The sequence below is a fragment of the Micropterus dolomieu genome, linkage group LG17 (genome assembly GCF_021292245.1).
Source record: "Micropterus dolomieu isolate WLL.071019.BEF.003 ecotype Adirondacks linkage group LG17, ASM2129224v1, whole genome shotgun sequence".
NCBI classification, from domain to species: Eukaryota; Metazoa; Chordata; class Actinopteri; order Centrarchiformes; family Centrarchidae; genus Micropterus; species Micropterus dolomieu.
The window spans coordinates 19,482,052-19,495,420 of NC_060166.1; the positions used below are offsets into that span (position 1 = coordinate 19,482,052).

Here is a 13,369-nt window from a genome sequence, read left to right on the forward strand (position 1 = left end):
CATTAAGCCTGTGGCAAAGAACCTTGGTGTTTGGTTTGATGGTAATTTAAATTTCGAGCAGCACACCACAAAGCTTGTTCAATCATGTTTTTATCAACTTAGAAATATAGCAAAAATTCGATCTATGTTAACTTTTAAGGACACCGAGAGCATTTTACACGCCTTCATCTCATCACGCCTGGATTATTGCAACAGCCTTTTCACCTGTTTAACCCAAAAATCTATTGATCGACTCCAGACTGTCCAGAACTCAGCTGCCAGGCTTTTAACCAGAACAAAGAAATATGACCACTTTACTCCTATTTTAGCTTCATTACACTGGCTCCCAGTATGTTTTAGAATTGACTTTAAAATTCTATTGATCACTTTTAAAGCTCTTCATGGCCTCTCGCCTTGTTATATTTCTGAACTTTTAGTCCCATACGCACCAGCACGTACCTTGAGATCCTCGGGCAGAGGTCTGTTGTCTGTTCCAGAGTCTCGACTGAAAACTAAAGGGGACAGAGCATTTGCTGTCAGGGCCCCGAGGCTCTGGAACAGCCTGCCCGAGGAAATCAGGTCGGCTGAGTCAGTGAACTCTTTTAAGTCCCTTCTTAAAACATACTTTTATAGGAGAGCCTTTCCCGATCTTATTTGATTTTATTTTATTTTATCCCTTTTATTTTTATTGTATTTTACTAATTTTATATTTATCTGTATTTCAGTCTTTTCAATGTTTTCTTGCTTTTATCTTGTATTGTTTTTGTATTATTGTCTCTTGGGTATTATTGTCTTTACACTTGTTAAAGCACTTTGTAACTTGTTTTTGAAAAGTGCTCTACAAATAATGATTATTATTATTATTATTATTAGCTGTTTGGCTTTTCAATAGCTAGTTAGCTGATGCTAAGGCTAGCATCTCTTCTGATAGCCACACGTTGCCGTAAGTGCTGCCCTAGAAGACTGTTCAAAACTAATGTGAACAGAGCGGCCTTCACTTGAAAGTGATGCATTCTGAGGCAGCTGCCTATTACGGTATCAAGGCAGCGAGGCAACCGCCTTCCGTTTTGAACATAGCCATTGTCAAACACAGGAGCTCTTTGAAAAAAACGGTAAAACGGATCAAATAAGATAAGCCCCAAGAGCTGGGTTCTGTTTTAAGTGTACAAAATTGTGAATATTTGACCAAAGGAGAAACAACATAGGGTCAGAAGCGTAGGAAGACAGAGAAAAGCAGTGACAGTCAGAGAGAGAGAGAGAGAGAGAGAGAGAGAGAGAGAGAGAGAGAGAGAGAGAGATAGATATGGAAGTTATATTTTGAGGAACTACAGTATTTTTGGTTGAGGTCATTAAGGGCTCAAACAGACTGTTTATTACTGTGAGATTCCTTGAACTTAAACTGTGTACTATGTCTGCATGTTGCCGTAGAAACCTCGGACACATGGATTTGATGTGGTGTGGGGCTTTGAGTTCATCTGCATTTTTGTGATTCTTGATTTTATTTTTTTATTTAAAGATATCATCATATTATACTCATTTTCAGATTCAAAATCCTATTTAGTGGTTGTACCAGAACAGGTTTACATGGTTTATAATTTATAAATATATATAATATATTTTTTGTCATACTGCACATTGCTGCAGTTCCTCTTTTCACCCTGTCTGTTGAACGCTTCGTTTTAGCTATGGAGTGATACATCTTGTCTCTAAATGATTTTTGTTGGGAGTTGCACATGTGCAATTCCTAGTTAAGGACTGCTAGCCAATCAGAAGCAGAGAAGGGCGGGTCAACCGGTCAGCCAGTAAACCGCTTCAGTTCAGCTGTATATCCCCTTAGCAACATAGACTGGAATTTCAGAGTGGTGAGTTATTAATCTGTAACAAAAGTATCTTAAATCCATAAAGTTATAACTGAGCTCTGTCTCTACATCACAGTAACAACTTTATCCATTGACTGTCTGGAGTAGCTAGTGTTTGGAAGGGAGAGGAGAGGTGTGTGCTGCAGCTCAGTGTTTTTCCTCCGGTGTTTTTGAGGACCTGACGGACTAGCCGCTTGGCGAGCGTTATGACGCGCATTTTGCTGTGATGTCACAGGGATGAAAGGGAAACAGATGGTCTACAAACAAGCTGTTTTCAGGCAGTTCAGAGCAGAGTTTTCTGTGGGAGATGGGAACTCCCTTTGGGGTGGACTTTGGGCTTTTTCACTTTGCAGACCTTTTACATGCACAAAAAAGTTACAGAAATCAATAAAGGAGAGGGAAAAAGCCAAAAAGCATTTCATGAAAATCCTGGTGTCCTGGATATTATTTTTAAAATATCTAAAGAAGCTATTCTGATTTTTAGCTGTTATTTGATGTTCTATGTGACTTCTAATGCTTATATACATATGCAACACATTCTCACTCCCAACTCGTCACATATTGATGCTTAGTCAAGACACCTTGCCGTTGTTTTCAACGCCCTGGGTACCCCTTTAGCTTTGTTTTTTGAATCTTAGTGCCCTGCAGTCAAGTTAGCAATGGTTAGCAACAATAAATATGCAACTTCCGGTTAGACTTATAAAATAAAATGTTAAAGAGATGGTATTATGCTCATTTTCAGGTTCAAAATGTTAATTAGGGGTTGTACCAGAACAGGTTTACATGGTTTAATTTTCAAAAAACACCATATTTTTCCTCATACTGCACATTGCTGCAGCTCCTCTTTTCACCCTGTGTGTTGTACGCTCCGCTTTTGAGTGATGCATCTTACTTGTACAAAATCTTTGTTGGGAGTTGCACATGCGCAGTTCCCAGGAAAGGATAATTAGCCAATCAGAAGCAGAGAAGGGTGGGTCGTAAGAAACAAGGTAGTGTGATCCAAATCAAAGCCACTTCAGACTTGCGACCGTAACCTAGCAGATGGTATAAGTTACTCACAAATCCACAATCACACAACATCATTGTTCCACATCTTACCATAAACCACTACAAAAATCACCATATTTCAACTCAATTTTACATAAAAATTGGCTAAACAATTTGAACGTTTGCTCAGTAGCTTTCACATCGGGTTTAACGTTAGCATTATAACTATAACTTTAGCTGTGTTAGCCAACGTTAACAACACTTGAACAGTCTGTGATAAAGGGAGATGGGAAGTCCCTTTGGACTGGACTTTGGGCTTTTTCACTTTGCAAACCTAGTACATGCACAAAAAAGAGATATAACTCAATAAAGGAGTGGGAAAAAGCCAAAAAGCATAATACCACCTCTTTAAAGTTGCAAAACATCCCCATTTTGCAACGTCTCGTTGTTAAAGTTATGAAATGTTTCAATTTAGTTAGGTTTAGGCACCAAAAGTACTTGGTTAGGGTTAGAAAAAGATCATGGTTTGGGTTAAAAAAACAACGTACGCCTGACTCTCTTTAAATACTACCTTTATCGTACAAAAGTGACGCTACAGGGTTTCCCCGCACTGTGTTTCGGATGTCCCAGTGTGTTCCAAACTGACGCCGACGGGTCTTGACCATGCATTCACCCCCGGGTTGGGGGTGAGAATGGGTTGACATATGAAAATTCTAAATCTACTTTCCTGTACATTTTAAAATGACCTCCAACTCAACAAACTGCAGCACCAAAATGCTGCTTAGACATTCAAGTAATAATAATTCAATAATATAATACAGTGTAATATATAGCACTTTGACAGTAGTCATTTTGTATTATGAGTACTTTTGCTGATAATACATCAGTATCTAAAAGACTATTATCTAAATATGTTTTACATTGTGGTATTGCAACTTCTACATACAGGATGAGAAACACTAAAAAGACACACCATTGTACTGGCTGATTTTACTTCATTACAATGAACATGGGTATAGTAGTTTATTTTGAATTACACCATCCTGCAGCTTTTATTATTATTTTGAAAGTCCGTTGCTCACTGACTCTAAATACACATACTACAGTCAAACCATGGGTCACAGTTGGGGTGGGATGTTGATCAGCCTGCAAATCACCCACCCAAACATCACCCATGACATCATTCTAGAGCAGCTGTTCCCCTGCCAGACGGAGCCGCGGTGTACGAAAAAGCTCCACAAAAAGCCATTATAAACATGTGGCTCTTCTCTCTACCTTGCTATCATGTGCTCAAAAATTCCCTTTCTTACACCGGAAATCCACCAGACCTCAAGCTCTCTTCTGAGTTATGTGCATGCTACTTGTGTCTGTGCCGACATAGTGGAGAGAGAAAGGTAGGGAGTTGTGTGGCAGATGCGTTACAGCGCCAGAAACCGAAATGAAAAGAAAGTTGACCCTAACACTTGTCATAATTCGGGAGAAATGTGACCCGTGAGAGGACAAACAAAAACAGGAGTCTCCCGTGAAAATTGGGAGGGTTAGTATGAGCTAACCGAAGCCAACCTCCGTTGCTCTGTTTACTTCTGCACGACAGCATGCTACGTGTGGCGTCGTGTTATTCTTCTGTGCATGTGGGTCACTTTCAGGCCGTGGACAGTACACACTGGATCTAATATGGGCCACATTTAAACAATAATGTGAACAAACAAAAAAGTCGGACCTCTGAAAAAATTCGGAATTGAGCATTAAGGCCCGCAGTCTGAACGTAGCCAAAGTGGCCCAAATCCGAACAGGAAAAGATCAGATTCCATGTGACTTGGCCGGTTCACACTGTTATAAAAAGATCAGATCTGAGTCACATTTGGGCAAAAAAAATTGGATTTTGGTCACTTTGGCCTGCAGTCTGAACGTAGCCATAGACAGGGTAGGGAAGGTAGAAAATGTTTATATTAATATAAACACATTATTGACAGGTCTGGGTCTTTTCATGGAATTTGTTGACAACAAGGGTGCAGCCAGGGTAAATGTTTTCACAGGAGCTGTAATATATAAATGACTATGAAAGTGTAAATCTATGTAAATACAGTATCTTTCTCTCTCCCTATATCTGTCTTGCCCTTTAGCACTTTTTCTCTCAGATAATAAGCGATGCCTCCACTTCAACTATGTCTGTGATGCAGTCTCTTCCCCTCTCTGTCCTCTGCACTCATAAAAGAGGAAACAAAGGAACATCTTTAAATGCCTCTCTGTCTCTCCACTGCTCTTTCTCTTCCCCTTTCCCCTCTGATGATAGGGTGGGAGAACATCTTCAAATCAGGGTCCCTCTTTCTTCTTTCCTCTTCCTGACAAATCTAATCTCCCTATCTGTTCCTTTGACAGCCTTTAAGAGAACCCTTTCTCATCCTCCCTCCTGCCCTCCTTCCCCTATCCCTCCATCTCTCCTCTACTGTCGAGTGGACATGTGAGAAAAGAACAGTTGGCTAATACATTGTGGCATTTTACCGACAGTTACTAGATCCTCCCTCTCTCCCTTCCTCTCCTATCAATTTATCTATCCCCATTATCCCATTGCTCTCTTTTATTGCCAATTGGAGGTAAAAAAGTGAAAGAAGCATTTTACCTATAATATTGCTCTATAATAATTATGAAAACTTTAAGCTGTATCCTAAATAACAGCTCATGATTCATCACCAGCTGTGTGTGTGTGTGTGTGTGTGTGTGTTATAGTGTGTATAGTTTGTCTGAGTGAGAGTGTACATCTCACCAGCAGTGAGTAGTAGACCTTGAATCCCGGCTTTGCAACAAAGTAATCATCAGACTTGAAGGTGACTCTGAGAGTGTTGGTTTTTGAGTTGAGGCTAGATGGTGCCTTCTGCCCACACCAGCGACCCCAAATTATAGTGCTGGTCTCTGATTGGTCCTCCACTTCAACAAAGTCATACCTGGAGCGGGAGACAGAGCCAAATAGAGAGATGGAGAGTTGCATTAATGCATGGGAGGGAAGAGGGAAAGATGAAGGATAAAAACTGCCCATTTTAAGAAAAGAGAAAAGGTGAGACTTTGAAACTTAAATATATCATTGGATATATTGTGTTTAGTGTCTGTCCTCATATGGAAGAAATAACTTTTTGGAAAAGCGGTGATAAACTTAGGTCTTTTTTACTGTTTTTGTGTTCCTTTTGTTTTTGGCTAATTACAACATTCACTAAGTTCTGATATTTACCATACAGTTTTCCTGTGCAATGAATGGTTATTAGCTTCATTTTAGGTGTGTTTTCTTTGACTAAATTAAGGCTGGAATGTGAAATTTTAGGAAAAATGCTAATTCACTTTCTTGCCAAGAGCTAAAGGAGAAGATCAATATCACTGTCATGTCTGTATGCTAACTATGAAGGTGGAGCCTGTAGTTCAGCATAAAGACTAGAAACAGAGGGGAACAGCTAGCCTTCACTACAGTTTGGTTTTGGTATGGATTAAAAAATCAAGATATAATGTGTTAGTTGGTGAGCTTTAAAGACAGCTGTTTCTGACTGTTTCCAGCTTTTATCCTAAACTAAGCTAACTGGCTTCTGGCTCCACCTTAGTGCTATCGATCTTCTCATCTAACTCTCGGCAAGAAAGCCAATAATCCATAATTGCAAAAATGTCAAACTGTACCTCATGGTGGTTTAGAATATCTGACTAAAGTGTTGCCTTATTTACAACCTCTTTGATCGTCTTACTGCTTGTACGCTTACTGCTTATTGATCGTCTTACTGCTTTTTACCCTGTCAGACTTTTCCATATCTCAGTGACTACTTTGGTGAATATGTTATTACCATAACCAATAAAAAATTATGGCCACGAGACCCAACTTGTAATAAAAAAGATTTCCTTTAACAGCAATGTATTGGCCTATATTTAGGTCCTTTTGACACAATTAAGTGACGCAGTTTAGCTTAATCTTAGAGTCTAAAGATACTTCAGCTCTAGTGATCAAACATATGATGATGATTAACTTCAATAACATTCCAGCAATCATTGCCCCAGTCAATTAGTGAGTCCATACACACATAGTCAATGTGACAAACACGATTTGAAAAGCTGGGCAAAGCTACCTTCTTCCTCTTCCTACCTTTCCAACCCCCCTTTCCCCCTTTGCTGCTACCCATTGTCTTTTTAGCAAAGTGCTTACAAAGACAGCTGAGTTGCATATGCGGATTAAAAAGTCTATTTTCTCCCCTCAGCCCACAAGGACATATGTCTAATACTTCTTGCCAAGAAAGTAAACCTTAACAATCCATCTCCTTCATAGTGATCCCTGCACTTTTTTACATTCTTTTCTCTCACATCTTTTCAATCACAGTTTATTGTTGGTGTGCTAATGTGCATACATTAACAAATCATTTTACACATATTTTACTGTTACTGTCTTTTCAACTTGAGAATTCCACTCAATAAACTTTTCCTTTCCTTTTTTGACACTCCAAACAGTCCTCTCCATCATCTCTTCTCTCATATTCTTTAATCGGTTACTTTCATCTGACTTTTCCCCTTTACAACCACCTGTAATTCATCAACGCTATATTCCTTTTCTCATTCAGGTATTCTCTCCTTTTGTCTGCTGTTCTAAAGGCATTTTATGCCTGTTGACTTCTCCATCTCTTTTTTTTCTAACTTTCTGTGTTTTACCTGCATACTCCATTCTCAGCCTCCTCCAAGCCAAAGTGTCCATCAAACTCCAGGTGAATGCGACTCCCTGGTGGTGACAGCAGTTTCCATGACAACAGCAGATTCCGGGGGTAAGCGTTGGGGTAGCGTGGGCTGTGGATGACTCCACCTGATGGCGTTACTGTGGCGTTTTCCTCTTTGCGGAACAAGTCTGTGGTGAGGCGATTGCTGTCTGTTAGTGGTTACAACTAATCAGTTAGTTAGTTCAGTTGTAGATAAATATAATCAAAGCAGGTTGTTCATAGACACACACACAAAATTTTAATATAAAACGCTTAAGCTTTTCATCTTACTCCTGATGAGAAAGTGTATTTCCCAAAGCGCTGAACTATTCCTTTAACACTGTCCTGTCTAGTGTGGTTTGTAGCGATTGAGTTTGTACTACGAAAAGAAAACACCTGAAGTGCAGGCTCACCTCTGTCATGAGTCTATGAAGGTGAGTGTCCAATTTTGGTTCTGGACATCGTGAACGTAATGTGTTTTTGGGAACGTTTATGGATATGTTTGCGTATATCTGTCCTTAGTCTGACCTTTTCACACCCAATAGATTTTGATATTTCTTGTGGAAAAGTGGAAAACTTTGCCTGACAGTGGTTTTAGAAAAGGTCAAGGGGTCAACAAAAAAATTCAGATTCATTCTCTGACAGTCATGAATATTGACAGAAAATTTGAGAGGAACACTGGTCAAAGGGAAATTAGAGATTCGCCAAAACTGGTCTGAGCTAAAAACTGTACTGTAATTGTTGACACAGGAAATAAAAGTGTGTATGGTACTGAATGTGCTGAAGCACGTAAAACATGTTGGTTTCTGAGTAGGCTTAGAGGTGTGCGCAGTGTCTTTCTTTACAGGGAAAGTCATTACATTGCTGTGCCAAATCCGCAAATATGCTGCTTCTAGACTGTCTCTCTGCTCTGTCTACTTCACTAGCTCACCACAAAAACATGTGACATATATGACAACATCTAGTGTACCTACCTACCTAATACATGTTCAAAAAGAAAATGAATAATCTGGTAACTATTATCTGTAATGGGCTCTTGTATTAGCTTTATTACTTTATTGACTAATTAAATAAACTATGATGACACTTTCTAAAGTCATGTATAAAGTATAATAATTGCCCATTAGTATTGATGAATGTCATAATCCCACCCACTGAATGTCTAATCCTGATTAATCGTAAAGAAATTTTGATACTGCACAACAAAACTCATTAAGTGTCCTCATCATTTTATTGCTGACTTCCTGAAAATTAAAAGAAAATCCTCATACACTGTCTCTAAGGTCAGGCTGGTTGCGGAAGTAGGCTGACAGGGCTGTATTTTCTGAGGGGTGTGTGTTTTTGTGTGAGAGAAAGAGAGCTGAATGCATAATGGAGGCACCACAGCCTGCACCCCTGGGAGATGATGATGAAGCTTTGGCCTTCTTCTCCAACTCTTCCCTGCAATCCTTTAATTCCTCCTCCTGTCCTACCCCATCGCTCCCTCTCTTCTTGCTCTTATTGTGAGTGTGTGCGTGTTGGTGCAGAGTTTGTTTGTAATGCAATTCTTCCACTCTGCTGATCAGAAGCCTGACTGTGTAGGTCCAATCAGTCATGAAAGTGCTTATGTGTCAGGAACTTTCACCCACTAAGGTCACTGGGGAACAGAGCTCTCTGCGTGTGTATGGTCATGGGAGAATTTGTGTTCATGTGTATGTGACCATAATCAATTCAATGTATATGGAGCATTTCATTTTCACACATGCACAGCACCACTTTTTGAAAGCATTTATGTTTGTGTTCATCTGTCTCATGGAACAGTTGCACTTTTATTCTAAGATAGATAGGTAGCTCTTGTTTCACTCAATACTGGCTTCCACACACATGGATCTAAGGTGATGTCCAGATTTTTTTTTACACTCGGACTCTATTTTTAACATACACAACTAATGAAAAATAAGCAACAACCACTGTTAACAACTGTTCAAGACCCTGAGTCTCACTATGGATGTATTTCACTTTGGTAGGTGAAAGCTCTTCGCCTAGCACAAACCTTTGTTGAGATACACAAAGTGCCCCATCAAAGTCTATAGTCAGTGTTCATAGGCAGTGTTGTCACAGATTGCCGCTGATTGGTCTTGGGTGTCAGTGTGGAGACAGTGTGGACATTCGGGTAAGTATCATGAGCCTAGCTTTTCTCAGCAATGCAAAGATCCTTGCTGTCAGGTAAACAGAAGTGGTCAGTGCAACACAAGTATATCAAAAGAGACATGATTGTCTTCAAACTTCAGTGCACACAGGCCAGTGATGATTTGTATGATATATGAGAGAGAGAGAGAGAGAGAGAGTGAGAGTGTTCGTTCACACTCAATGTTTCAGCACTCTTCTGCTGAAGATTAAATGACAAAGAATTCTTTACAGCTTCAAGAACTGCTGCTGTGTAGCCGATCCTGACCTCTGACATACCTTAAAGGGGGCAGGCAGAAAGAGAATATATCACTTTCTTTAACCAGTTCTAGAATATTCATGGAGTTCAGTATTTCCTGTTTCTGCTCTTGTAGTGTTAACGTACAGGAAAATTGTTACTGCAGCAAAGCAACAACAGACAGAGAGTTCCATCTTGCAGTGAACTAATTCTTCTGAAAGCCAACACTGGCGTAGAAGCCAAACTCCAGATGTCTCTATTTAATTTGGTTTGATCTCTTTATGTTGATTTTATTGTTTAGTCCTGGACGCTGAAAACTCAGCTATCCAGCTGGGAAAGAGACACACCCAACATCTCTTGCATTTCTTTGTCCAGGGGAAGTTTGCTGGGAATGTAGGTTAAATCCTCCCAAATTTCTTGGTTGCTGATTGGCTAAACATGCAGTAGTTGTAGGCTTATCATTTTCTCCACATTTTCATCCATTGTGCACAACAATAACAGTCTACTGCCACTCATTTTGTGTGTGTATGTGTGAGCATGTTTGTGCATGTGTGTACTGTAAGTGTATAAATGAAAGTGCATATACTATCACATGAATTAACGGCCCAATCCCAATGTCCCCCCAAGCCCTAAGCCCTGAACCCTCACAGACTTTACTGACGTCACTTGGAAAGTGACTGAGTACAAGAGCCTGCAAGGGCTCAAAATGCTGTAAACAGGAACAGGACAGCACTTTGCCATATTATCACGTTACCTTGATGACGCTGAAACACGTTGGACACTTTTTATTTTATGTTTTTGCTTGATTTTTAAGTACTGCAGGTTCTTGTCCTAGAGAGTTGAGGAGAGATAAATGTCAGTCTACATTTGTCATTAATCAATGCACTATTGTTAGTCAAAACAACATCACTAAGCAAAAACTAAAATAAATAGTTATAAACTAAGTGTGTAATAAGGTGTTTGCATTCCTCTGACCTCACGTGTTCTAGTTACCATCTTAAATCTATGTTAAGATAAAATTCCAACAATTTTAACATTGGCGTTGGTGTCCATGCTTGTTTGTTTACTGTTCTTCTTCTTCTTCTGTTAAAAGACAATTGTGCCGTGAAATTTCTCTCACTTCCGGGTGTCTCCTGGTAACCCCCGTGTTTCATGTCATACCGCTATGGATGAAAGTCTGCAGAAATGCAGACTTACGAAAAGGGTTAAAAAGGCTTCAAAATGTCCGCGAGAGAGCCCTCGTGCACTTGACAATTTGACAGTGGGACAGCCCTAAGCCCTCACGGACTTCCCAGGAACTCGCCTCAAAGTCTGTGAGTCTGTGAGTGTGGACATTGGGATTGGGCCAACGTGTCCACCCATGCTCGGAGGTGTGTGTGTGTGTGTGTTTCTGTGTATGTGTAAGAGAGCAGAGTATGAGTGTGTAAGAAAGGAGAATGAAAGCATTCAGAAGAATAAAAACACTAAAATGAGAAAATATGTACTGTACATCTGCTCATGCAGCACCCGGCTCTTTTGAATGCAGTTTCTCAGTCACACCATTGACCTTACTATATAAATCATGCAGTGATGTCAATGACACCATTGCACATTCATGTAAATGATAAGAAGAGAGGTTTAGAGATTGGTTAGAGACCCAGGCCAGAGAATTTGACCCTGCTGGAAACTGGCAGCTACATGTCGTCACACTGCTTTGTATAAGAGTCTAAAGATTTGATTTCAGGTTAAAATTCTGAAATGGAATCAGGGCTAGGCTTTTTGTTTAGCTCTATAATACACCACACTGGACTTTAAATTGGACTATGCTAACTTTTAGCTTTAATAGTGTTTGAGGGTTTTTACATCTTTATTGGATGAATACTGCAGGTCTAATAGACTGTCTTTACACAGCCCCCAATTTCTATGACAATACAGCACTAACATTGTCCTTTACATACAGGCAAGTCAACCACAGGTATGGCTAAACAGTCATGTCAGTCACCTCAAACCACCAGAGCATGTGTTTTACACCTAAAGATATGGTATCTTCCCTAGTGATGCCAAGCCTGTACTTTGTTCATTTATATTTGGCTACAAATGCTACACTTGCTTATTTGACATGGATGTAGACACCCTCAACTGAGCAAAGGCAGCACTCCAACCTAATTGTCCAATTTGTGTCACTGTCCAACCTATCACTGCAGGATAGGTACGGGATGAATGAAATATATTATTAAAAAGAGCCTGTTGTTAGTGATCTTAACCATGCACGTAAAGGCATGTTCTTCCAGTAAATCTCCATAAACAGCACCAAATAAAGTTTCACTTTAATTTGTGTCTCTCACTTGCCCACTCTCTTGTTCAGTCAATCTTCTTGTCAGTTACACTCCAAATGCTGTTAACATGAAATGAAATTGCCATTGTTTACGCAAATCTGCTCTGTAGACAGTAACTCTCACTGCTGCTCTGATGCAGGATGTCCCAGCATCTGGTCTGTGGTTCTTATAATGGGAAATAACAAAAGAACAAAAAACAAAACACTTTTAGTATCCACTGCATCAAGCTGAAGCTGTTTTTCTTTTTTGTTTGTTTGTTTTACTTTAGGCATTTTTCAAGGCTATTTGGTCTTTAATTATTTTTTATAATTATTATTTCTTAGGTATTTCATTAAAATAATAGTTAAAATACATAATAGCATTTCTTTACATTCCAAAAGCTATATGGGCTACAAACATGTGTCTTTAAATAGAAAACCTTGTTGAAGATGGAAACCAGGTGCCAGGTGTTAAAGGACTGAATAAACATCTATACAGGGCTGCCAACTTTTCAATTTAGTTTGGAGTGAGATTTGGTATTGAAGGTCGGTTCATTTTAGGACTTCTGTGTCATATCCCACCACAGGGGTCGGGTCATCACTCTTTAATCCTCAGGAATTTAGTTTTAAAGGAGATCTATTATGCTTTTCCACATTTCTACAATGTTATAATGTTGGATGTTCATGTTAAACATGGTTAAAGCATTCATAAGAAATCACTGTGAGCAAAAACCTCAGGTTTCCTCCTGTTCTGAACGTTCTGTTTTGAACTGCTCTTTCTACCAACGGTTCCGTTCTACCTAATACCGAGCCAGACAGAGCCAGTGTTCCATATATGGTCATGTGCTACCACATTAATGACAGGCAAGGCTCAGTCTGCCTGTTCCGGCCAGCAACTTCAGCCTAGTAACATGCTTCAGGTCTTGGCCAATCAGAAGATAGTGGGCTTTGAGGTGGGGGGGCTTAAAGAGACAGGAGCATCTACAGCTTGTTCAGACAGAGGCTGAAACAAGCTTTTTAATTCTAGAGGATGTATGGAATATTAAAGTTCATAATAAGCAAAAGCTTAGGTTTTCCTTTAGCAATGGATGAGCCAATTAAGTAGGCGGGGGGGGGGGGGGGGGGGGGCCCCCCC

At 39.8% G+C, this 13,369-nt stretch overlaps 1 protein-coding gene across 1 annotated transcript in view; it reads right to left on the bottom strand.

Annotated features, from left to right (window-relative positions):
- pdgfd (platelet derived growth factor d) overlaps positions 1 to 13,369 on the bottom strand; it is an 85,997-nt gene that overhangs the window by 24,519 nt on the left and 48,109 nt on the right. Inside the window, exons 3-4 of the mRNA XM_046074176.1 lie at positions 7,497 to 7,707; positions 5,590 to 5,767 (exon numbers count right to left, since the gene is read on the bottom strand). Of these exons, the coding sequence (XP_045930132.1) occupies positions 5,590 to 5,767; positions 7,497 to 7,707 (389 nt within the window). The remainder of the gene's footprint in view (positions 1 to 5,589; positions 5,768 to 7,496; positions 7,708 to 13,369) is intronic.